General features: G+C 42.8%; 1 protein-coding gene across 11 annotated transcripts in view; it reads left to right on the forward strand.

Annotated features, from left to right (window-relative positions):
* The window catches only part of dab2ipb (DAB2 interacting protein b), a 191,504-nt gene that overhangs the window by 150,838 nt on the left and 13,558 nt on the right, over positions 1–27,108 (forward strand). For all 11 annotated transcript variants that reach the window (XM_035390340.1, XM_035390341.1, XM_035390346.1 and 8 more), the window contains 7 exons: positions 836–1,390; positions 14,904–15,048; positions 17,756–17,900; positions 19,992–20,228; positions 20,408–20,609; positions 23,637–23,815; positions 24,660–25,545. In XM_035390340.1, the coding sequence (XP_035246231.1) occupies positions 836–1,390; positions 14,904–15,048; positions 17,756–17,900; positions 19,992–20,228; positions 20,408–20,609; positions 23,637–23,815; positions 24,660–25,545 (2,349 nt within the window). The remainder of the gene's footprint in view (positions 1–835; positions 1,391–14,903; positions 15,049–17,755; positions 17,901–19,991; positions 20,229–20,407; positions 20,610–23,636; positions 23,816–24,659; positions 25,546–27,108) is intronic.

The raw sequence follows: 27,108 nt of genomic DNA on the forward strand, positions 1-27,108 counted from the left end.
GCACTTGATTTTAACCATAATATTAAGAAATACATTATTTTCAAATTGATACCTGCGCATTGCTTGATATCTCTTATGTGATGTCACATCGATTAAATCAAGTGTCCATTCACTGTTGATTATACACAGAGGTCACATAAAGTGAAAAACTAGTTTTCTGCTCCAAACTATTTTCTGAAATTTCAATATGGATGCCTGTTTTGTGGCAAGGTAAACTACTTGAAAATGCTGAAAATATAAAGAATGTCTGTGACGTTACCTTTAAGGCAATTCAAGCTAATTGCATTGTGCATTGGAATGCAATATAAGACTATGAATCTTCACTAAATCCTTCTTGCGTTATACAGCCCCTTGTCTTAAATTCCAGAACACTGCACAGCCTATATTAGTCTCTTTTCTTCATCTTTCATTATTCAACAAATTGATGGCTAATTAAAAATGAGTTCAGCTTCATCTACTGAGCTACTGCATTCTCCAGCCTCACCATAAATCTCCTCATCTTCCTGCAAGATATTTTTTCTCCATCTGATAAAGTAATTATAATTCAACAGAATACTTTCCTCAAGTTGAAGAATTTCAATTTCAGTGTCAATGTCCTGCAGTTTTAGAGGTTCACAGTATTATAAAGTCGAGCTCATCTATTTTGTTGAAAGAGTGGACTAATTTTGGTTTGTATGTATATGAAATACTCCTTTCGAGGTGTGTTGCACTCAACCACTAAACATTATCCTGGGTTGAATGAGTAAAATATGTTGAGCTGATAGGGAGGGCTATTATGCAGAGCTGTTATGCTATTGTGTTGTGTCCCCCAATATGTGCTTTCCTCTTCCCACAGGACAACAGCCGCCGTGTGGAGAACTTGCTAAAGCTGTGGATCATCGAGGCCAAGGACCTGCCAGCCAAGAAGAAGTACTTCTGCGAGCTGTGTCTGGATGACACCCTGTACGCACGGACTACGTGCAAGCTCAAGACGGACAATGTGTTCTGGGGCGAGCACTTTGAGTTCAACAACCTGCCCGCCGTCAAGAGCGTGACAGTGCACCTGTACAAGGAGACAGACAAGAAGAAGAAGAAAGACAAGAATAACTATGTGGGCCTGGTAAATATCCCCATTGCGTCCGTGACCGGGCGGCAGTTTTTGGAGAAGTGGTATCCAGTCAGCACGCCCAACCCGGCCAAGGGGAAGACGCCCGGGCCCATGATCCGGATCAAGTCCCGCTACCAGAGCATGAGCATCCTGCCGATGGAGATGTACAAGGAGTTTGCCGAGTACACCACCAACAACTACATGCTGCTGTGCTCCGTACTGGAGCCAGCACTCAGCGTGAAGAACAAGGAAGAGATGGCCTGTGCGCTGGTGCATATTCTGCAGAGCACTGGCAAGGCTAAGGTAGAGTTCACCTTCTCTTTACGTTTTTCACTGAAATCATGAGGGTAGGAAAACAGGGCTGTATCTGTCTTTGGGTTTCATGCCAAATTATGCTTTTAATGATTTAATCAACCCAATCATTATTTACTGACATTTTAGTTGTACTTTTTGAGAAGCTCAAGAAGGACAGCTGAAGAGTGTGTCCCTACACAGAATATTTTCTTATGGTCTAATCTATAAGTGAACCTACTTTGGTATATATAGATAATTAGCTAACTGACCCTGGTAAATTGGAAGCAACAGCAAGCTGCAGACACATCTATGCTCCAAGGAACAGAATTTTCTCTTCTCACCTAGTGCGTGTGTGCACACAACCACTGAAGCCCATATTAGGGTCTGTGGTTAATGTGGAGGACAGCAGCAGTTGCATATTCTGCCTCACGGCCAACTCCCAAGGAAGCAATTGTGTAATATGTTACTTCTTTGTGTCCTATATTTTCTGACTGACCTGTCTAAAGTACACAGAACTCCAACTCTTGCCTGTTTTTGACCATGTTTGGTTTGTAGAGATTGCCTGGGAGTTCTTTGCGGTCAGATGGCTTGATTGTTTACGTGCCCCACACTGAATCCCATCCAAAAAAACGAGTCGACACCCGCTGTGCATCCTGTTGTGCAGGAAGTCGGGAGTAAACTTTGACCCTGATTACAGTCTCTGGAACCTGGAGATTCCAGTCGCTGAATGTATCCAACGGTGGCTAAAATATTTACAGTGGAACAAAACCCATTTTCAGCAAGGCTTAAAATGACAGACCGGGATATAAAAAGGCCATTGATACTGTTTTAATGTTACATAAAGGCACTTACTTTGAGATAAGTGTTGAATAGAGAGGATTGTGCAGCAGTAGCTTTAATGGGTGGTTGTTACTTTTTACTTTTTTGTTGAAACTGCTGTGTAGAGGTTCTTTCTGACAGCTGGATGTTCGAGTGATCACATGCTTCTTTCGGTGGGAGCTCTACAACAGTATACTGATTGCCCTTTTTCATGGTGCCCTGAGGAGGCGGGGCTTAGTAGCATTTACAAAATTGCCAGTGGGTTACATCAGCAATTTCATTAATATTTTAGTTCTCATTTTAGTATTGAGCATGAGAGAACAGGAGTGGTGGGTAAAAATTTCAAGGATTCAGTATTGATCGCACAGAATGCATTGCTTTTTTTCTCAAACGTCATTCAGACCCATTTCATATAGACAAAAGGGCTAGGTTTCAATCCTGTTCCCAGCAACAAAATGGCGACACAGTAAAAAACAAAAACAGAACAAAAAAATAAATAAAGCCAGCAAGTGGATATTATTTTTAGAGACAGATATGCCAATGCATGGGCTTCAAAACAGTGGCGGTGTTGTTTGTAGATATATTTTGGATTAAGCCTGGCTGAAATGTGTTGTTTTCCTTTTTAAATGGGTCATAATTCCCTCCAAGGCATGGACATCCTAGTGGCTGTACGTCACAAGGAGCCGATATGTAGAGCAACAGAAATCCAGGGGTAACCATGTGTATCAGCGAGTGTTTAGTCTGTCACAACAGGAAGCGTTGGAAAACATTATCTCTCACTCGGAGCGGGCTGCCGCAGTCTCCCACCGCACCCTCCATGAAAGAATAAAACTAATGTTTCCTGTTTTCGTCGAGTAACCGGCTAGCAGAAATAATATCAGGGGATAAAGGGAGCTGCCCTAGCAGCTAATTGGCTGACGTCTCATCAGAGGGCAGAGATTTCAGAGTTGTAAACATTGGCAAAAGTGAGTAGAGAGGGGGGAATATCGCTATTCTATAATGAGGGCTTATTAAGAATGCGCTTAGACTAAGCTAATTATGCATATCCTGATTATTCTTTGAACTGAAGAGAGGGAGGATTTGGTCACAGAGGAATGTGAAAGGTGCAGCCCCAGCATACTTCAACTCCAGCCTTTTGTAATAATGCTGTTTGTCCTGCAAGGGTGTCTTCTCTGCTGAACTCTGCGCAGCTCTTCATTTTTGCGGCTGTGGCGGCTAATTGCCTATTCAAGCCATGAAGCGCAATTTATCCGAGCTGTGCACCAGCTCTATTTGCTCCAAGAAGAAAGGAGTCAGCCCAGAATAAATTCTATTACTTTTATATCAGCATGGATATTGCTTATATACATATGTCAATAGTTAAATGTATGTCACCATAATATTGTTCAACGGGCGAGGGATATATTTTAATTACAATCTTCTTGCAAATAATTTTCCAGGAAATAGATGAGTTTTTTTTAATCACTCAGCTCTTTGTCGCATTGGCTGCATCACTTTTTTCCCCCTTGCCTCATTGCATGGTTGCCAAGGACACCCTTTAAGTCTGCAGTACATCTTGTGTGTTTGTCGAAGGGAGCATCCAGGTTTCTGTTGAGCTGCAGCTTTCCAGTACAGCGGGTCAATAAATGGATTGTTTCTTATGGATAGTTGATGGGTGCACATGGGGCCGCGTTTGGTTACCACAAGGTCCCAGAGAGACGGACACCTCCGCCCCTGTGTTGTTAATTAGTTCCCATTAATTGCGGTGAGCTTGGAACAACTTTATGGCCCTCCCCTTTTCTCCGGGTGACGTGTTGTAAAACTTTAATGCCAGGGGTGTGTTAATTCGCGCAAGGTCATTTTTCACGGGAGCTGTCTCGGCAGAGGTTGCGTTTGTCGCGTTGTTCCCATTAACGCGGTGTATGTACCCTGCTCCAAGCTGGAAGGAAGAACACTCCATAATGATCCCAGCGATTATTCCCAATGATCTGCTCCTGGGAATGCGGTAGGGCAATTAAAGGGAAGTATGTGTTAAAACAGATGCTGCTAACTCGAGCAGGACATTATTGATTGAGTCAATTAAAAACAGTTAATTCTCTGAGACTGGCAGTAGGTCAGGACACTTGTGTCATTGGTTTTTAATGATGGTACCCCCTGCTACAGACAAAACACTGCTTGTGCTGTGTCCGTTCCAAAGGCACTCAGAGCAATGTAAAGTAGAGCAACGGCTTGTTGTTAGAGACGGAGTTCACTGGACAGCATCTTCTTAAAAGGAACCCAATGTTCCAAGGAATTCTGGTTGCTTCAGTGTGGCATCAATGTGGGTACTACAAATGAATTCCATTCTGTCATCACGTTGCCATTGGGAAGCAATTTGAATTTAGTGGGAGTAGCATGGAAAAGCTACCCCAGCTAAAACAACGTTCACTTACACAATGTACAATTATTACTAATTGTTATTGGCATCAGCTGAAGAGAAAGATTACTTCTTGTGTCACTGTGTATCTCTGGCTTAATTCGTGCTCAGGCTGTACTTATTCTGTAGAATGTAATTACACTGTCTACCAATGGCTCTGTTCCTTGCATCTGGTTTTAATCACAGTGTGTGAATAGGGAAATATTAATTATGAGAAGCAGTGGAGGTTGTATATTTATTCACTCTGATAGAAATTAATATTCAGAACACTGGTTTCCTCTATTATATAGCCTTACATTAATATTCAGTGCATTTTCCACGAGCGCTGTGATATGTATCACTGCACTCTAAGGCTGTGACTTTGAAGCGATGGTGCTGCTGTTCTGAAGCGACAGATTGATGTGTCTGTTAATGCAGGAGGTGCTCCTACGCCGCCGGTGACATTCGCCTTGGCCCCGCCCCCCTTCTCCTAGACTAGGGCGCGGCAACCGGGGGAATAATCTCTCGATGCCGTTAGCAGAAGATCTGTGAAAAAGGATTCAAATGGTATCCAAAGCAGGTTCCTGCTGCGAAAGCCATCTTATCTGTTTTGGAAAGGTTGCTTGCAAAATGCCTCTCCTCTCTCCTATATCTAGCAATCATCTGACTCACTTGAAGATGCCACTCCCAGAAAAAATATAAGTAAATAAATTCCCTCACAACCTCTGTGTCCACCTCTGTGTGAGTGAGACAGCCGTTTCTCTTTATAGCTTTGACATTTATTCATACAAATAAGTTATAGTGATGTAATGTGCAAATTAACCCAACTGCATCACATGACTGTCCTTAGATCTGCAGTAGGACATAAACCATAGAACCACCTTTTTTCGGTTTCCAGCCATATTAGATGTTTGCAGCTGGACTGGCTTTTTACTTAAAAATAAAAACATGGACCTTTCTTTGCCTCAAGGGTCTCATTTCTTTTTTTTGTTAAAATGGCTGCTAGTAAGCGGCACAGTATGAAATTGACTTGATGTCAGCACTGGCTCGTGGGAATGAGGTAACATCGCAAAGACTTTCTGCTTTTCCTTGGAGACCTCTCTGCAGAGGACATCTGTAAAGGATTTTGTATTCATAAAGAGCATCTGCGGGGAGGTTTATGCCATTCAAGGAGATAATCTTATATCTTTTCTTAGTAGCCATTTACTCAGTGGGGGGGGGGGGGGGACCCTAAACGCATCTTCTGTACATCTGAGTGTGTCGGTATTTAATTCCACCAGGAAATCCAGTGAGACCTGGAAGAGACGCTGGATTTTTTATTCTGTGGCATAACCTCTCTCGGCACAGTGAACAATGCAAGGGGGGGAGAGGGGTTGTGATCGTGAAAAACAAGCATGTTCTTAAGATTTTGTGCTCCCAGTGTGGATGGAGGGCCATGGTAACATTTGTATTACTGACTGGCTTTCTGCTCTGTCTCTAGAGTTCAATCCATGTGACCCACTTTCTTCACAGTGCCGAAGAATCATCATGTCAGATGAATACACCGAGAGACACTTCCATCCAAGCCGATAAAGAGCAAGCCATCACTCCATTTTCGGAGTTCAGGCTGGGGGTAGCTGCAGCTTAGAACCGATTTGTATTTATTTATGCTCTGCACCATAAACCAACTGTATATCACTATTTCTTTCTTTTGTTGGTCAGTATTTCTGCTTTTATGTTTGTAAAATGAAGTATTTTAAGAGTTCCTGTCAACAGAACCTTGTGATTTATGTTAATAGTTTTGGCAATTTTTTTTTCTTTGGCTGGTATGCTGCTACTACTTCAGCTTTTTTTAGTTTATGTAAAAATATTCATTCTGGTGCTTCTGGGTGGGGCTCCTGTAGGAACCTGATTTTATATGGGTTGGCATGGTAATATACCTGCATGGAATTTTTGACCAATTGTTAATGCACATCAAAACAAACTGCAAATGAGGTTATGAACATAATTTCCTAGTAGTTACTCTTGTTACATTATGCTTTTTATCAATGGGAATTTGTTTTTGTGGGAGATTTTTGATAAGATAAAAATGAAATGCTGGCATGCCTACCTGTGCACATTATTCTTCATTTTTGTATCCCTGGTAGCGCAGCTCTAACTCAGGAGTCAGGACATAGCTTGACATCTTAATGACAGAGGGGAAAATGGAAGGTAACGATGGGATGAAGTGAAATGAATCAGAAGGATAGGGCTCTTCTAAAACCTCATTTCCCCTCCCACGCCTGCGTCTGTTTGAGTGACTGCGGCGATCCAGCTTTGATCACACCCTTTACAACTGACTGAGCTCTCGTTATCATTAATAAGAGAGGAATCCTGGCATGTCTGCCAAGCATAGCTTAGACTGCTACGTCCACGTCTGCATCTCGCTGAGATGTTCAGGGCAAAGCATGCTGGGATGAGGGATCCTAGCGAAAGGGCTGAGTGCGTCCTTTTAAGAAAAACATCAAAAAATTAGCTCTGGAACTGTACATTGTTTAATTTGTCAGTTGTGTTTCATTTGTGCCAAATGATATGACTTCGGAGGCCTGTAATGGTTTGAGTTTTTGAACAAAGCCAAGGGTTTTTGTAAGACATCCGCCCACTGAAAGTTACATTGCTATTGCATTGTATTGCTTAACTGACCCCAATGTTCACTTTAACATTGCTTAGCTATGGAGTGGTAGAGAAACTCCGTCCTGTCCCCCAGGACAAGTCTTATATAATATATAACCAGGGAACCCACCTCTAGCTGTTCACATAGAGGGGCCATGGGTAAAAATTTCTAAAGTGATCTTGTATGGTTCAGCTTGAGGTATAACAGACAACCTTCATGTGTAAGGTCCTGGCTAACTTAAGCTTACTCTATGCTGGCAGGACAAAACTAATCACTTCCCTCTACTGCGGAATCCCCAGGCAGCCAGTGGCAGAATAAAGGCTATTTGGTTCATGGCGGTCACCTTTTACAAACGGACCCACTGAGGAGGTCCACATAGCTGTGTTTTGATTGAATAGATGTAACAGAGGAATTCCATTCAGGATTTGTGCCCAAGTCTCTTAGGTCCAAAGGAACCAAGTAGATGCTGATGCTTTGAACCCTGCAGATGTTTGGCATGTTCTAGCCAGGTCACGTACAGTACAAAAACAACACTGCTGGATTGTCTCTGCATGTCAACGAGATGCAGAGGCTCACTGTTGTGCAGCACATCTAATCACCTCCAAGAGCCTCTCCACATTTACCCCTCTGCTAAATAAATGGGCATTCCCAAAGCACAGCCTCCTCTGAGGGTCTCTCAGCAACAACAGACCTTTCATCGGTGGGCTTAATCAGTGACGGGGGTGGAGCTCTGCAGTCAGAATGCTCGTTAGCAAGCTCCCCTTTCGCCTCATCGCTCCGTTTCTGAGCAGGCATGTAACTGGGGACGCAGTTTTCATCAACCGCAAGCGTTCGACGCAAAGCCTTCTCTTCCTGCCTGGAGAGGCTTTGAAGTGCAGACCTTTTCTTTAACCTCAGTTCTTCATCCTCTCAAACAGTCGCCCCCCAAAGAGATGGCCAACCATTGCTGAGCAAACTTCCTCACAGGTCAAGAGGTATGGATGATAAAATGCTTTGAAAGCCTCCAGCCAGATGTCCCGTTCGAGGGTATTCGGGTGGGAGGAAACGCGATATTTCGCATAGATTTATTCTGATGTTCACGGACGTGGAAAAGTTTGATCTTTCTTTGTGTTGCTTGTTTCTCCGGGTGAACCCTTGTGGACTGTAGTCCCCAGGGCCTTCAAGGGTGAAGGATGGTTAGGCTTAAGGAATCCTCTCTGCTCTATAGTACAGAGGGCAGAGAACCCAAAGCTGTTGATTTTGCCAATTAGTTGTGTAGCTTGTTTTACTTTTTTCTCTTTCTTTTTTAACCTTCATTGCTCTGTATTTTGCTTTTGGGATTTCCACGTTTGAGTGAGTTCAGCGCATATATGCCGAGCTCTTGAATATTTAGATGAAGTCAATTATATACAAGGACAATCCATTTTAAAGGAGTTGAATCAGGTTATGGTAAATGCCAAGTCCTCCCATTATTTTAGCTTGCGAGTTTCATCTGAAAGGTCACAGCATACATATCCATGTTCTCTGTTTGCCTTTTCCTCTTATTTGCCATGGAAACGCTTGAGGACATAGCTCTTTATCAGGATGTGGAGCTTTAGTATCAAGTCTTTATGGGTATCTATGGAATGGCATGCAAAGATAAACACAAGTATGGGTGTAATGCATAGGTTAGTGTGTGTGTGTATACACAAGCATGTTGGTGTATCTGGGTGGTTCCCTGTTCTTTGTCAAAGCACTATAGGTTTTTGTGTAAGAATGTATGTTTGAATATACCAAATTCTAAAAGCGTTATAGAGTGGGCTAATAGATAGATATATAGGTGAATGGATTGATACATACAGAAATATATTTAAATGCATGCAATTCAATAACATAATACCGTAAATGAACTCTTATGCAACATGCATACTTTATGCTAATATTGGGAAAATGCAACTGAAACATGTCAGAAATAAAGTGTCACTGCAGTTGGAGTGGAATTAATTTGCTCAAAGTAATTTATATTTGTCCCTGCTAAAATTTAATTGTGTCTGAATGACTGATCTCTAATGCTGTATTCAGTCTGGTTTAAATGAGGGAAGAGTTTTCTTGAGCAGGTTTGTTTGTGGTATGGGAATGAGAATGCACCCCAGTGGGGGTTAGAGCTGTTATGATGGAGCCTCCAGAGGGGTGCTGGGTCCGTGCTGAGGGGTGGTGCTAGCCGCTGTGGAGGGTAATGATGCAGCAGGGGAGCGCTGGGATAGGCAAGGCCAGCATGAATTGAACTGGGGGACTTGAGTCATGGCATCATCACAGAGACACAAGGCATGGGTTCTCACTGCTCTCGGTGCTGCTTTAGGATCCAGTGTGTGTCTGATGTCCTGGTTTACACACATACCCATCCACACACACACACACCCATGCGCACACATGCGCACACACACACACACACACACACACATACGCTCTCACACACACACACACACACACACACACACACACACACACACACAGTATCTTTGCCCTCCCAGTGACTCCAGCTATCTCTAAAATTGGATTTTAATATAAATTAGCACAGAAGGGCCTGCAAGTATTGCCATTGCTTCATAACAGTGCTTTTAATATATCAAAAAAAATGATGCTTTAAATTATCCATATTCTCAATTGGCCTTATTCTTAGTGGGCCATTGTACCTCTACCTGGGGGAAGCAAATCTCTCTCAGCTGTGGCCCCTGACCCTGGAAGTGTGGTGTCTTGTAGTGGTTTGCTGATAGCCTTCAAGGTCCACACAATCCACTGCTCCCAGATCCCCTCAGGCAGGAGAATTAAAGCTCTCACAGGCCGTGACATCCCTCTACTCTCCCCATCTCCAGAGAAACCAGTGGAGAGAGAAAAGCCACGTGAAACACACACACACACATACGCACACATGCACACACACACGCACACATGCACACACACACACACACACACACATGCACACACACACACACACACACGCACACTGCCAGAAAGCCTTTATCTCCTGCCTTCAGGACGATGCTCGCCTTATTTCATTTTGCCATTTAATTCAATCAGATGGACAGCACTTTATGAGTTTCTGCTGTCAGCCCAGCTCTGGGGAGCTTGTCCATGCTGGAGAGGATTTTTATTTATTTTTTTCCTCCATTTCTTTTTTTCCCCTCTCTCCCCTGTTTATTATTGTTGATGTGTTCGCCTCTCCCTCCCGCTCCCTGCACCGGCTCTCGCTCCGTCGGCCTCTTTCTCAGGATGGTAATGATGCTGAGGCATGGCTCGGCTGATCCGATGTGACAGTAATGCAGAGAGTGCTATACTCTCTCTTATTAGGCCTGAGACCAGGAAGGAAGCTGAAAGAGGCACCATTCGGCCTCCGAGTCATAATTGAATACAGAGCACTTTGCCTTCAATTAAGCAGCAGTAGGGAGAAGCGGCGCGCAGCATCTATATTATGTGCAATATGAGGGAGTCACGGCAGGGCTTGTTATTATTCTCCTGGCCCTTCAGACTCCTGACTACTTCAGGCAGCCGATTCCTGAAGAAATGACACATTTGCACTTAGCCGGCCCAGCGGGAGCCCAGCAGCTCCAAAAGCATTTATATCGCTATCCAGTAGTCGAGGGCAAGTCACCACTGTACGGTCAGGACGTTGTAACTCATTTATATTAATATCATTTTTATGTGTACCTCCTGTCTGTTTTAGGTCATTCGCCGGGTGTGGGCAGCATGCTCTCCTGTGCTACTTTGAAGGATGCAGAACTCTCGATTGGGGAAGGGGGGGGGGGGATTGTCTGTCATGGTCCACCTTATGGCTGATTTACCCGATTTAATGAATCGGATGATTGATGGGCCAGGTTGGGCCTCTGTCCTCGCTCTTGAGAAGGTGACTTTAGAGTGACAGGCTGGAGTGGTGTAGGCTTCCTGAATGAAGCCCCCGCCCCACAGTACCTGTCTGGAGGACTGTGCCCTCTGTCCTGTGTGCCGTAACATCCCTCCTGTCGAACGGGGAGGGGACGCAGGAGCAGCCCTGACCTTATCTCCCAGATAAAGACGGGGGAGGCCTGGAGAGGAGCTCATGCAGTAATTGGCCCGACGTTATGCACCGGAGCCAGCATGCAAAACTTGGGCTAATTATAGGCTGCGTTATTATGAGACCAGCAAAGGTCATGGCCGAGCGGGCGTGGGTGTGCAGAGCTCCACGTCTGAGCTCTCCAACTGGAGCACTGTGTGTTTCTAGGGTTGTTTGCTTGCTGAAATTGTTGAAAGAGATGTTTTTTGGAAGGAAGAAATGCTAATATAGCAGAAACGCAGGAGTTCATCAGCTGGTGTTCCAGCAAATGTGGCAACGTTTATCATCAGCCAGGTCATAAAATATAGTTACTGGTTCTTTTTGGTCTTGCTCCCACTGAAGCCCCAGTCAAAGAAAGCTGCTTCATGTGGAGTTTAGGTGCATCCTGCTTAGCTGGAGGGCTTTAGGAAAAGAGGGAGGAAGCGCACGTTGACTGCTCAGCAAACTCCCCCCTTGCTGTTTTCCATGATCTCTTTTCAGATAGGCAGCTGTGTGGAGGAGTCGTAATGGGTCTGAACTCGTTTTGGAATCTTTGGATGGGGCCTTGCTTTCTTTTTACCCTCATACCCTGTTTTTACTGTTTTTATTTCAACCCTGGAGTTCTTACTTCACCTGCCTTTTAATCACAAGCAGAAATGTGCACAGTGCTTTTCCCCAGGCAACAGCAATGCTTTTTTGTTTTTGTCTCCTTTGTCTCCTTGTTGTCCCTCCCTGCCTGCTAGCTGAGTCAGGCTGTGCTGTGCTGTGCTGTGCTGCGTTCCCTCTGTTCTGTGTGCAGCTGTGTGCTGCTGCACAGGTCGACTGTATCCCAGCTCCTAGAGTTGTGTTCTCAGCATACTTTTCTGTCTGTTTCCCAGCTCCACAGTATATCATTTAGATGGCTTTGGTCTCCTCAAATCTTGGCCTTCAGAATAGTGTACATTAGTCTGGTCGCACACACAGTTTCTTGTTGTAAAACATACCCATATGTCTTTTTTATGGTCTGCTTGATAGCTGTATTGAAATATTTCAGGAACATTTTCAGCCTGGTCCTGCCAGCTGTTTCAAGAACATGGCTTCTTGTCTGATCACACGTGTGCTCACAGTTTGTAGTTGTGTGTGTAACAGACACACACACATACACACACACACAGAACTCCTATTGGCTCTTTCTCTTTATCTCTCTCTCTCTCTCTCTCTCTCTCTCTCTGTCTCTCTCTCTCTATATAAGTTTTCCAAAGTAGGTCATCTATTCTGAGCTTCTGAATAAAATGATTGAAATATTTGCCTGCTGTCTCTAGACTGGGCATCAGCACTAGCCAATCAGCAGGATTACAAGCTGGGGGTAGCCGGAGAAACACACCAGCACATGGCTTTTCTCGATAATGAACACAATCAGACAGATTAAATTACAATGAGGGAGTGGGGCTGTTTAGCACAGGGTCCAAGAATAGCTGCTTGATTCATTTGGGATAAAACATCTCTCATCACAGAGCTGCCTCATCTGCTGGCTCCAAGTCACTAGAGGATTTGAGTGAGTCATCATTTCACCGGAAGCTTGAAGTCTTTTCAAAACCATAGCCTGTGGTGTCACCTCCTTTAAGGACACATCCATACGGACCGCTAAACACTTTAACTTTTTAAAAAGTGTTATGAGTTTCCAATAGGGCCTCAGCTGAAATCTTAGCTCACTTAAAGTGCATTGCCATTATTGTATTCCATTATTCATTTGCTGTGGAGATGTCTCCATCTAGAATGACTTGCATTACATCCCTTTTTACGTATGAGCCATTTGTAGCCCCCTGATTATGAATCCAGTTCCCCAATAACTGAGCTACTTAGCTACCTCTGTTATGGCATGCTTTTGTGTACCAGAGAGCCTTGTTAGGTCACTGTTGCTATTGACCAAGCTCAACCACAAAGAGAGTAGATTTGTTTTCTAAAAGTTGTAGCCTACTGCTCATGACAACTTTAAAGACCTTTATATGACATAATGCATAGTCATTTAAAGGCCATATGTACTCACCATGTAAGCTAACTGTCTGTCTAAGTTCACAGCTTCTCTCAGCAGGCTTGCTAACTGATGGTATAAGCACAGCATCTATTCTAAAAATTTCTAAGCTCTTATGGGCTAGTCAGTACATGTCAATCACTTGATTGCTTCAACTTAGTTAGAAACTGCTGCTGAAGATGCCAGCAAATATTTTTGTTAAATTTAAAAAGTCATCACACATGGTCCTTGGTCCTGGTAGAAGTAACATTCAGAAATGTGTACATTGCCTTGAGTGTACACAAACATAAAGCCACATTCTCAGTTCCCCTTGAAGCCTTGTGGTCTCCCACCACTTTCATGTTTCATGAAATTGAATTAGTGCTGATTGTTCATCATTCTGGCAAAGCGCCTCTTGTTTGGTTTGGTCATTGCTAAAATATTACTTGTGATGTAGCCTAGATGAAGCCTCACCAGGTCTGTGGCATCCTTCTTTCTCACATAAGAAATGATTTGGCCAAATTCGGTCCCTTCTAGGTCCTCGGTCTAGAGAACACCCCAGTGAACTGAGGAACAGAGACCATACCATTAACACAAAGTTGAGCTGATACTCAGTTGGTCCCACTGGCTATTTTTGAAATTTAGGATGGCAGGACTAAGTTGTATGACCCTGCTAGAGTGCATGATTCTTTCAAAGTGTGACAGTCTTGTGGTTCTTAAATGTATATAAGTGTACAGTGTATGCTACTGTAAGCACTGTCATCAAAAGTCATCAAAATTATTCCAATGAGGTTTTTATCAACATCTGTTTCACATAGCCCTGGATCACAAGCACCTGTATTTCTGCCCAGATGGGAGGGGGGTGTGCTGGAGGGGTGTTTGTTTACATTCCAGCTGTTAAGAGCCCACTGTTTTCCATTCTTATTTGGAGTTCCCATTCATTTTACACAGGTTTATATCAGCCATTCATGCTCATAGCTACAATGTGAATGCCTGCCATAATAGCAGTTGATTGAAAAGAACAATTATCACCAGAAGAGCTTCAGATTACTTTGTTATGGGCGGTATCGTGCCAAAATTACTGCAAGAAAGTTTCTAATGGCCAGACTTTGTTACTGATGTCTGTATTTTGCGGCGCTTTTGATGAAAGCAGTGTTTTATGTTTAACATAGTTCTTCCTGTTTTCCTTTCCAAAGAATGAAACCCAGTTCTTCAAGTGCCATGCTTGTTTAGGCCTGGTCTGAATAAACCTTGTGTGATTGCAGTAATGTTTGCCTGCCTTTCATGTTCTCCATATTAGGTTCCACTTCATTAATAAGACCTTTGGGTGTGTCTTGTCTACCTCCAGATTTTAAAGGGTGGGTGTGTTGCAATGTAATGCAAGTAATCTGGATAAATTCCCTTCTGGGACTGATACAATTATGGTTGAAATGTGTTGAGAATAGAAAATGAAGGGCAGCATGTCTACTGTCCTTTAAAAACATAACAATTGTGACCCACCCACCAAATATAAATGAGAAATTGAATGCTCATTGTCTCCAACTTTCTCAAAGGTGCTTGCCTCAATGCAATATTCTGAGTTTGGGTCAACGGTTTAATGTAGTGTCTAAAAGTTATAAGGAGGTTGAAGTTGCTGAGGAATTCTCACTCACTCTGTTGGGCTTGCTTCCTTCCTTCTCTCAGGACTTCTTGACGGATCTGATGATGTCTGAGGTCGACCGGTGTGGGGACAACGAGCACCTCATTTTCCGGGAGAACACTCTGGCCACCAAGGCCATCGAGGAGTACCTCAAACTGGTGGGGCAGAAATACCTACAGGATGCACTGGGTATGTAAGCATGCAATGCAGATCGGGCGCTGACAAGAACCTCCATGATCCCAGATAAAAGGGTCTTTGTTATTGCCTCCACCTGAGCAGAGAAATGGCTGCTGTAATCTGGATAGAAGCAGAAAAGAAAAGTCATTCAACCTGTGATAGAATCTTCTGTGTAGATGAAGAGCATTGGTTCTCTTCCCGCCTTTGTGCTTGGTGACATTTGTGGATCCCCTGGAGGTCGTGTGGGAGAAAAAGCAATAACATTTATCTCCCCTGCAAGTGTCCTTAAGCTTTCACATGGACACTGCCTGTCCCTTTTTCTCATTTCGATTTATATTTAGGCCTAGGCTCCCGAGAGACCTCCTAGACCTTGAATGAGAGCCCCCACAATGCACCTGGGAAGTTGGGCCTCTGGCACACAAACATCTCCTCAGCCAATCAGGCTGTGACTCCAGGGGGAAAACTGGCCATCACAGAACACAGTGTACAGCACCTGCAGTGTTTTCTCACACACAGCCATCTAATCGGTTCAAAGGATGTAGGTCCACAGCCAGAGCAGCACTCACTCAAAATTGAGGCTACAAACATGGAACATCGCCAAGCTATGTGGCAAGCAAAGTTTGCCCTTCACCAAGGTCTTTTGTCTTTTTAAAACACTGAGCACAAGCAGCACTGAGCACTTTTGTTAGGACTGATGTTATCCCTGTGATGGCACAACCTTATCATTTAAAACATCCTGTGGTGATTATCTTGCATGAAAGATGGCCATCAGAAGACCCAGGGGAAGCAGACTGTTTCTTCCGTGAAATATCTTGAAATCATTCCTGTAACCTCCCCGGGTACATTACAAAATAATGTACATTTCTAAAGATCAATTAAGGTCTGCATAGGGTTTAGCGCTTAGAATGATGAATTGAACCCTCCAAGTTCTGGGAGATGTACATATCTGTATGTGCCATTTTAATTTTCATCTGAAGAAGGTAAACTCTGTCCTTTACTTAGATCTAATCTTATCCATGTATATTTGAAGGCATGAATACATCTCTAGGTTGGGATGAGAATACATTGAAGGTTGTGAATAATTCATGAGTGTTTTTTCTAAGAATTAACGTCGTTTGAAGCAGCACTGAATTATTCAAGATGTCACTCCTGAAGATTGACTGGTTCTGGCAGATTCTGGGAGAGACACAAGGACACAACAATCTCCTTCAACTCCTACACCATTAGAAGTTTCATTTTTCCCAAAATGAGAAAATCCCTCTCTGGTCATTTTGGTAGCAAAAGCTTTTCCCTGTTTGTAATCGCCATGACTAACTGTATGGAGAAAATGACTTTACCCTAATATCGCAGCTGAAAGAAGTGGCTGTAATAATAGAGAGCTGCTCTCTGTAGGACCAGTCAATGAATTCCTCTCAGGGAGATGATCTGGCCATCTATAGCAGGGGTCAGAAGCCCGCAGTGGACCTCTGTCAGCTCTGTCTGTTCGCTTTAGTTCCATACAGTTAGTTTTTTTTTTTTTTGTACACAGCAGGGTGACATAATTTAAAAGAAGGAGCATACCCACAGATACTCGGTTAAAAAGAAAAAAAAAGGAACAAAAACACCATCCATGTTTCTGAACAAATTATACTCACTAACAGGATTACAGAATTATGACATTTTGACATTAAACAATAACAAACTCAGTACTTATTTAAATTTCAACTGGTGGCAAATGTTTTGAAGTCACTGCAGAACGCGATTACGGTTCATAGCATTGTGAATTTATCTAAGAAGCGAAGTGCTTAAACAGAATAAATGTATGCCTTTGGGATGGCTGCAGAACGTACCATGAACTTGGAACTGGGTTCATAGTTAGGGTAATTGATAGAACTCATTACTTAAAATATAGTTTTCTGCAGGCTTACTTAATTGGCTAAGCTGGGCTGAGATTCACTGACTAGCTACCACTGAGTTACTGTCTCCATCGAAGTGAAGCACGGCTTCATGCAATTTTATCACTGAAATTCAATAAGTGTGGAGTTACAAGTGAAGTAAGGTTTATCAGATCTCACAAGGACTTTCTGTTCTTTCAGTATTCCAGTAGAATTACAGCAGTTTGCACAGTCAGAGCACTGGAGCCCTGTTGGTCATTTTCATAAAACTATGATAGTTTCATAACCAGGACAACATTTGTGTTGTGTGTAAAGGATCAATGGCTCTTCTCTGGAAAGTATTATCTGCAGATTACCTGGCAATTACTATTAAACTGCTAATTCAAATTGTAATGATAAGATTTTAGCTTGAAGTAGGTCAAATCTTTAAAAGTTAACCATATAAAAATGTGTATCTGGATGCACCAAGCACACTCTCAGTCAATGGCCCTTTGCTGGGTTGAATTACAAATGCATAGTACAACACTTCCTGTGTTTTTCACCTCTTAGTTTTGCCCTAGGTGCCTTTTAAATGAGAGTATATAGTATGTTTGGTAATGCTGAAGCCTTGTTATCTTCGGAACCATGCAGACCGATTTCTCTGAAGCCATTTGCAAACAGCTTGAGCTCAGTGAGTCTCTGCAATGTGGGGAGTCTTGTTTGCTGTTGCCTTGTGTGAATGCACAGTCAGTATTTTTAGGTCCAGGATTAACTGTGCTATACGTGATTCAGCAGTGATTCAGCCCTGATGCAGTTTTGTGCCGAGGACCAATCTCTGGCTCCGCGTCTGTGTCTCCTTCCTTCAGGTGAATTCATCAAGGCCCTGTACGAGTCAGATGAGAATTGTGAGGTAGACCCTTCCAGGTGTTCCTCAGGAGACCTGCCTGAGCACCAGAGCAACCTGAAGATGTGCTGTGAGCTGGCCTTCTGCAAGATCATCAACTCCTACTGGTAACTGTAATACTGCTCACCTTTGGTAATAGTGCTTATCTCTAGTAAAACATCTCTGCTTATGTTGGTCATTGTGTTAATGCTGCCCGGTCTAATCATTTCCTGCTGGCAAGTAAAGTACTAATGTTGTTTGTAAGAATCGATTCCTATTAGGGATACTTTCATTGGCAAATTGAAAAATAATGAAAAACATGTAGGACAATAGGAAAAAGTACTGATATGAAAAACAGTGGTGCACTGTGGCTTTAAGAAGCACGAGTGACAAAAATGTAAGCATCGATACGATGCACACATAAAAATGTCTGATCAAGAGATAAAGAAAATGAAGTCCCGTGTGGATTTTTTTGTAGGAATACAAGGAATAAACAAAAGTTAAATGCAAGCTTTATTATAGTGCTAGTACTGTCACATGGCACTGATTGATGTACTCATTCACACCATAAATAAGTCCACACTAGAAGCGAGTGACATGTCTAATGAAGGTAGAATTACCTTGCCAGATACATCATGCTGCTATATTCAAATAAAAAAGCAGCCAACAGACAACTGTTTAAGCGAACCTACTTTCATTTGTGTTCTGAAAATGAAAATTTTGCTGTAGAAAATCACCTACATTTTCAGGTGTGGAGAAGGATGAACATAGATTAACAGGATTAACATGCTAATTACATATAGCATTATCCATGGTTAATTTAAAACATTTTATTGGTTATAACAAAGCCAACAATGCAATAACCTAAATTTAGAGGGATCATATGTCAAGTGTGGCATAGTTATATTAGGCAAAACACCATTAATTGACATTGTATATGGTCTAAATTTAATGATCAAATGTTGTTTCATACTTTTAAAGGCCACCTGATAAGAATTGACCCTGCTAACTGATAAACAAATTTGAGCTGGTGCTATAATAATACTAGAGACTTTCTATAAGAGAATATACAGTGAGCTCCATAATGTTTGGGGCAAAGGCATATTTTTCTTGATTTGGCTCTGTGCTCCATAGTATTAGATTTGTAATGAAACTGATCACATGCACTGTAGTTATTGGGTGACTATGTATTAGAAGTGCTGTAATTCCTCCATGGTGAAACCAAAATGCATAAAAACATAACCTTAAATAAAAGCTGAGAATGTGCACTTTAACCACATGTGAATTGTTGCATTGCAAATCTAAAATTGTGGAGTACAGAGCCAAATCAAGAAAAAATAAGTTTTTGTCCAAAACAATACTTTACATTTTCACTGATGGAAACTCCTTAACGCAACAATGAGCTGTATTCTTTATCACATATTCAATTTAACAATGAATACAACTCACTAATGGTAACCAATAGCACTGATCATAATCACCTTTTCTGTCTAATTTATATAATGCCTCCTACTCATACAGTACATATAGTGTATGTATATGTAGTGTTGATTGTGACTAGCCAATGTAAAGGGCAGAGAGTTGAATTTATCAGCAACAGAAAATTCCATGTTTTTATCTGTAAAGCTGACCTTTTTTCAGAAAGGGGCCCTGCTGTTCCTGTTTGACAGCATTGGAATTAGACCACCGGGACCTGCCTGACCATATCTGTCAGGAATTCGCACAAGGAATAAAAGCCAGAAGGAGGAATTCTGTGCCTTTTATCAGTGAACTAAGAGCAGTTTTAAGGTCTACTGCAGGGAATCCCAGCGTGGTATCTCCAGGCTAGTTTGAGGTGTTATAGACATACCACAAAAATGGAAATGGTATTCAGTTGGCTTGTCAAACTTTACTGTACCTCAAGCAATGATTATGTGTAAAGTACAACGTGGTCTTTTATTCCTGGAACATCCATGTTTTTTAAAATAACTGCAAGTGTAATACAAAGATGGTCATGTCAGTGTTCAGATTATAATCTATTTCCTTGCTATGTATAGTGAACATCCATGTCGAAACTACTCAGGAACTCTTATCGATCCTTGTTAAAATTACACAAGACTTTGTTCGCAAACACATTTTGTTCCTGTGAATAGCTATTGCACTTAACTATTGAGAGAATTGAGAGCACAAGCTGGTTTTGGCTGGTTAAATATGTGACTGTTGGCTGTGTCCCCCGACAGTGTTTTCCCACGTGAGCTGAAGGAGGTGTTCGCATCATGGCGACAGGAGTGCAGTAACCGGGGGAGACCAGACATCAGCGAGCGGCTCATCAGTGCCTCCCTTTTCCTGCGCTTCTTGTGTCCAGCAATCATGTCCCCATCACTGTTCAACCTGATGCAGGAATACCCCGATGACCGCACCGCACGCACGCTCACCCTCATCGCCAAGGTCACCCAGAACCTGGCCAACTTTGCAAAGTAAGTGTGTTTGCCAGCGTGTGTGTGTGTGTGTGTGTGTGCGCCAGTGTGTCTGTACACTATGTTTGTGCATATCTGTATGTGTGCCCACGTGTGTATGTGCCTGTTGCACAGCTCTTGCTCACAACCGAGTGTGTATTCCTTCCTGGGTGTTAACTGTGACTGGTTCTCCCGGACAGGTTTGGCAATAAGGAAGAATACATGTCCTTTATGAACCAGTTCCTGGAGCATGAGTGGACCAACATGCAACGCTTCCTGTTGGAGATTTCCAACCCAGAGACCATCTCCAATACAGCAGGGTTCGAGGGTTACATTGACCTAGGCCGAGAGCTGTCTACTCTGCACTCCCTGCTGTCAGAGGTGGTCTCCCAGCTGGAGCAGGTGCATTACCAGGGCCTGGGCATCATCTGGGGGATTACAAATGTTTTTTAGTGCTGGTGATAAATAGTAAGTTACAGACTATGGGCTCATTTGGGGCTATAAAGATTTACATCAGTATAAACAATTATCCTTTCAGAAATGGTTTGTAAAAGGTCATAATGGTAGAAGGGGACATAACGGAAATTAGCAAAAGGTAAATTCCATACAGACATTTGGAAAACATTTTTCAGGCAGAGAGTAGTCAATGTGTGGAATAGCCTGCCAGGTCACGTAGTAGAGGCAGAAACTCTGGGGATTTTCAAGACCAGGCTTGAAACTTCCCTCTAGGGTTTCAACACACTTGTCCCTGGTTACGGTTATACACTTTGTTGTACGTCGCTCTGGATAAGAGCGTCTGCTAAATGCCTGCAATGTAATGAAACAGTGTTAGATAGTATCTAGTCTGTAGGTAATCACAGCACTAGGTACAATTTAGTCAGGAAAATGGCGAGCATTGTTGGGATGAAAGGCCTGTTCCTGTCATTACGTTGGTATGTTATGTTGTTATTTTATGTTATAATGCACACATTCCAATTGTAAGAGGTTTTTGGTAAACTTTTTTTTAGGTAAATAACTTTCAGAGACAACACCCATGCTCCCAAGTCACTAAAAACTGCCAGTGGAATGCTATTGTGGCTGTTTTTTGCTCCTTTTGCTTTTGTACTTTTTAAACCCCATCAATCCGGCACATACACTGAGATTTCATTATTATTTTCAGCACCCAGAGCCATGGGCACACACTCTGAGCCATCAATTATAACTATGTCAGACTCTTAGTCTGACACAAGGCCTCTAACTCTAAAAAAAAAAAAAAAAAAGAAAGAAAAAAACATAAAGAAAAACAGAAAAAAAATATTTTATCTGGAACAAAAAGTCGTTAAAGGTGCAGTAATCGAAAAAAAGTGTGATTTTAATTATTGAAAGAAAGTGTGATTTTATTTTGAGAAACTAGACCAAAAGCATTGAGGAAAAACCGCCTCTGTAAAATAAGCTTTAAAATATAACTTTAAAAAGTGCAGCGACTTTATTTACTTTTTTTTAGTTTACTTACTTTTCAGAGGCAATTTTTCCTCAAGGATTTCTGCCTAGTGTTTGCCTACCTGCCTTACCTTACCAATGAGCACCTGTCATTCCCAGATGTAAGGGGCACTTATTTTTTAGTTACTTGATTCATTTGGAAAAAGACCTTCAAACTGAGGTCTCACAGCAGACTGACCCATTTTAGGATTTTGTGCCAACTTCTGCTCTTAATCATTTAAGTAGTCCAATCATTTATTTTTTCCAACAAGTCATATACCCTCCAGGCCTGAAGTTCTGCAACCTGGTTGTTAGGGGCAATGAAACAATTAAGGATATATCCAGGTTATGGCTTGCTTTGAAATTCAGTCACAGAAAAATTGGGATTCATAGATCATAGAATAAGAGTAAATATAAAGTATATTATCACTGCTAGAAATCGTAGTATCAACTGGTCGAGTAAAAAATAACCCCATATATATCAAAAACATGCCTCCCAAATTATGATGATTTTGCTTTCATGTCTGGAGGAGGTGCTGGAGGGTTCCCAAAGTAATGGCAGATATATGTGTAAATGCCAACCGAGGTAGGAATGAGAGGACAAAAGTGCAGACATAAATAATATGACTATTCTCAAAATCATCTATATTTAAAATGTGTAAGAACGTGTTGGAGGAACTACAATCAAATAGCATCTGGCCCTCTGTTAAGTCCTTCAAAGCATTTCAGGAAACTCCCCATGAACCTCATCACTTAACAGTTCACTGTTAATGGGACTAGTAAAAAGTTCTGTTTTGTGTTTGTTCTTTGTTTTTCTTTTTTGGATGCATCTTCCATTCCTCAGCTTACAGTATGATTGGAGAATGACAGAGTCCAGCCCATTGTACTGCTTTGATTACGTTCCAGTTAATGGGCATTAAGGAGTTTGTCATTGAATTATGTTATTACCAGCACTGTTTCTGATGGTGTTTGGTGCTTGAACTTTCTTATTTATGTTTTTGATGAAAAGAACAATAGAAGATGCTGTATGGTCTTGTAGAGATCAATGTGGAAGAACTTGACTGGCCAGCACCTCAACCCCATCCGACACCTTTAGAATCAATTGTAAAGCTTACTGCAAGCCAGGCCTAATCGCCCAATCAGTGCCCAGCCTCACTAATGCTCCTCTGGCTGAATGGAAGCAAATCCCTGCAGCAATGCTCCAACATGAAGTATAAAGCCTTCCCAGAAGAGTGGAGGTTGTTATAGCAGCAAAAGGTGAACCAACTCCATATTAATGCCTATAATTTTGAATGAGATGTCAGTTGTCAGTTGTCCACGCAGGTTTGGCCATGTAGTGTACAGTATGTCATTATTAAATGGCATAAGTTTAGTTTTTTAATCATAGACAAACTATTGTTGGCAAACTAGCTGTTTGAGGTATTAAAGGTATACTTCAGGAAAGAATTCCTTGAAACTTTGAATCAGGACCGCCACCACTAACCTGCCGAAATGGCATGCTGCGACAGCTGTTTCTGATGTTTGTTTGTTTTGTTTTTTGAAGGCATAAACCACAGAAAATTGATAACCCAGAAAAAACCTGCAACTATTTTGAATCTGACATCCGGCCAGATTAATTCATAGGCATTAGAAAAAGGCAAAGACAGACAACCAAGTATGCCGCATATATGTTATGCAATTTACAGTTGAAAAGCAGTACTGGTCCAAAATCAAGGCTCACCGATTCCAGTGTTTGAAGTACAAATAAGCATTGGTGAAATATTATCATATCCTTGTGGAAGAAAATGTCCCCTCAGGTGATTTCACTTCAAATGCCGCATATAAAATCAAAGTAGAGGTCCTCAAGGTTTCACTTAATTAGGATCTATTTTTTGTAGCGGCCTTTGAATTGAGAACTTTCAGAAATGAATACCAGACAATCATGGGTGAGGTCCGCAGTGAGCCTGAATCTTTGCCCCCTTCTCACTCCAGAGCACGGCCTCCAAGCTGGGCCCACTGCCTCGCATCCTGCGGGACGTGAACTCGGCACTGACCAACCCCTCCAGCGTCCAGATGTCCATCCCCACAGAGCGCGTGGCGTCCCCCCCTGGAGCCAGCTGCAGCATCTCCACCGGCCTGCAGAAGATGGTAATCGAAAACGACTTGTCCGGGTAAGGACCAAAAATCACTGATCATTGTTATGGCCTGTATAACTAGGCCAAAATATACATGCTATGTACGTCATGATATCCGATTGCTAGCTTTATGGATACTGGGGCCTTGGCTGTTTTTTTTATCTGAAAGAAGTCATTACCAAGTCATTAAAATGTAAGGCTGTATTTTAATCGATGCACAGTTCCCTCTGTGGATTAACAATGTTCATCTAGATACATATATTTTTACAGTAAATGCGCACCCGGTGATTGTCCCATGGTCACTTGCGATCAATGAGGATAATTAAGCGCTCACTCGATGGCTTTATTTGAAAGCCACTGTCATCTCTTTATCTCGTTGAGTTAAGGTGGTCCCACAGAGATTTATAGAGGACATTGTGAATACTCTTGGAGTCTGTCTTAATTGCAGACTATTTACAGTGAAAAGCTGACTGGAGCGAGACAGTTTGTGGCTGTCAAGATTACGAGGAAATAAATCACCTGGCCACTGTAATTGTTTTTAGACAATAAAGCCACAGTCTACCTTTTTCTTGTGAGGGAAAGGTGGGTCTCGATAGATCTGCAAATGAGAAAATTCCATTGGAAAAGAAACTCTGCCTCCACAGCTCTGAGCATGGCAGACATTCTCATTTAGTGTCCCATTTCTCTTCTGTCCCTGAAACAGTTTGAGTCGCACTCGTTCTCCAGCTTTTCCTCAGTGTCTAGTGGTAGATAGAAAAGGGCAGCTCTGCAGGATGGAAGCAGCCCGATTCGATCGCAGCACCTGCGACCGTGTCTCAGCTGCAGAAGCAGCGTGCTGGATCGAGCCTTCCTCACTCTGCCGTTTATCTCCATGTTTCAGATTGGTGGACTTCACTCGCCTGCCATCGCCAACCCCCGAAAACAAGGACCTGTTCTTTGTGACGCGGAACTCTGGGGTGCAGCAGTCGCCAGCCCGCAGCTCCAGCTACTCTGAGGCCAACGAGCCGGACATGCAGATGCCCAACGGCAGCAAGAGCCTCTCCATGGTGGACCTCCAGGACAACCGTAGCCTGGAGAGCGGCCCCAACACCTCAGTCAGCGACGTGCTCAATGACAGCCAATCACCAATTGGCCCTGTGGGTGGGGGGGTGTGGTCTGCCCGGACGCCTCAGGGCAACACCACTGCCGGGCCCACCTTGAGGAGGGCGGGGCAGACCCCCACCACACCCAGTTCAGAGAACGTTCCAGGTCGGCCACAGCTGCTGGCCCCTTTGTCCTTCCAAAACCCGGTGTACCAGATGGCGGCAGGGCTGCCCGTGTCACCGCGGGGTGTGGGTGACTCTGGGTCCGAGTGCCACAGCTCTGTGAGCTCCCAGAGCAACAACGAGGACGGGGCGGCGGGCAAACACGGCTTCCTCAACCACGGCGGCGGAGGTGGGGGCAGCAGCGGGGAGGACTTCACACGCCGCTCCGGAGAGTACACCCGCCGGCAGATATCCCTCACCGAATCCCAGCACCAGCCCACTGTCCCGCGGCAGAACAGCGCTGGGCCCCAGCGCCGGATAGACCAGCCCCCGCCCCCAACTGTCACCAGGGGGCGCACCCCTCCCAACCTGCTCAACACTGCACCCTACCCCCGTCCCTCCAGCGGCAGCATGATGTCATCGTCTCCTGATTGGCCAGGGAGTGGGGCGCGTCTACGCCAGCAGTCATCGTCCTCCAAGGGGGACAGTCCCGAAACAAAGCAACGTACCCAGCACAAACAGGTGAGGGGGACCCACAACAGGGCTTCAGCTCCACAAAAACATTCTTCCTTCTTTTTTGGCCTCTATACTATACAATGCATCATTGCCCAACTGGTATATTGAGGGCGTTTAAGATTCTTTGTTACTTCTTTATTACCTTATTACTTCCACATGAGCATGAGCCTGATAAATGTTAAAGTTGAGGAATATCATCATCATTCTGCTTCTCATGTAAAGGACATACTAGCTGTCCATGGAAAATACGTAGTTACAATTTATTATATACAGTGACCTTCAGTTCCTTGGAAGAACTTATATTATTTTGTGTTTCTGAAAGCTAACATTACTGTGTGAATTTCTGAACATTAAAGAAACTAGATGCAATTCCTCTCACTTTTTAATATGCATACATCAAGTTTTGTCAGGAATTAGTTGCCTTAATAATAATGATATTTTATGTATTTTTGGTAGTTTATGTTGCAGTTATCATTTAACGTGCATGCAATATTTAATAGAGACTTTCCGTATAAAATGTATTTGCAAATTAAGCCTTTTTTGGACCTAACAAGAACAAAGCATTTCAGGGCTTTGTGAATGGGTCAGAATGCCAAAACAAAGTCCGTGCCTCGGTTTCATCATCATAGAACAGCTTTTTATAATTGGAAAAGCATTCTGAGAAGAGCCGAACCGGCTTCAGCCCTCCTGCTGAGGTGATAAGGAATCCCATGCATGACTGGGCTGATCTGGCCTTGTGGCCTTGTGCCTTCAGGAGGCTGGGAGTGAAGTAGACAGACGGAGTGAATAGTGTGCAGGGGAGGTGGTGCGGGGCCATGATTAAATGCCTATTCTTATTGTTGAGGCTGCTCCTTAGAAGCCATGTGAATGAATCTTCATTAAAGCCTGATCAAGCAGACCCTAACTTAAGTTTAGGTTTAACTGCACAGGGCTTACCTTAGAAAACGTTATCTCTCTCTCTTTCTCTCTCTCTCTTTATATATATATATATATATATATACACACACACACACACACACACACACACCTCCATAATGTTTGGGACAAACACATTTTAAAAATTGATTTAGCCCTGTACTCCAAAATTTCTGATTTATAATTAAACAATTCACATATGGTTCAAGTGGACATTCTTAGCTTTTATTTAAGGGTACTTCTACACCTTTTCAACCATGTAGAAATTACAGAACTTTTTACATCCCCCCCCACCCCCCATTTCAGGGAACCATAATGTTTAGGACATATTAATGTTATGTAAATTAAAGTAATCATATTTAGTACTTTGTCGTAGACTGCAAAGGCAATCAAAAGCCTAGATCAAAACTAGATACTGAAAGCTCTTATACCTGCACTAAAGAAGCAATTGAACACACCTGACTAATCAGAAGCACTTGTGAAGTCATTCGTCCCAAAAGTTGTGGTGCCCTGAAATGGGGGACTATGTATAAACAGTGTTGTCATTTCTTTATTGTGAAACCAAAATGTAAATACCCTTAAAAAATAAAAATGTAAATACCCTTAAAAAATAAAAATACCCTTTAATAAAAGCTGAGAATCTGCACTTTAACC

This window comes from Anguilla anguilla, chromosome 14 (genome assembly GCF_013347855.1).
Source record: "Anguilla anguilla isolate fAngAng1 chromosome 14, fAngAng1.pri, whole genome shotgun sequence".
Classification (NCBI taxonomy): Eukaryota; Metazoa; Chordata; class Actinopteri; order Anguilliformes; family Anguillidae; genus Anguilla; species Anguilla anguilla.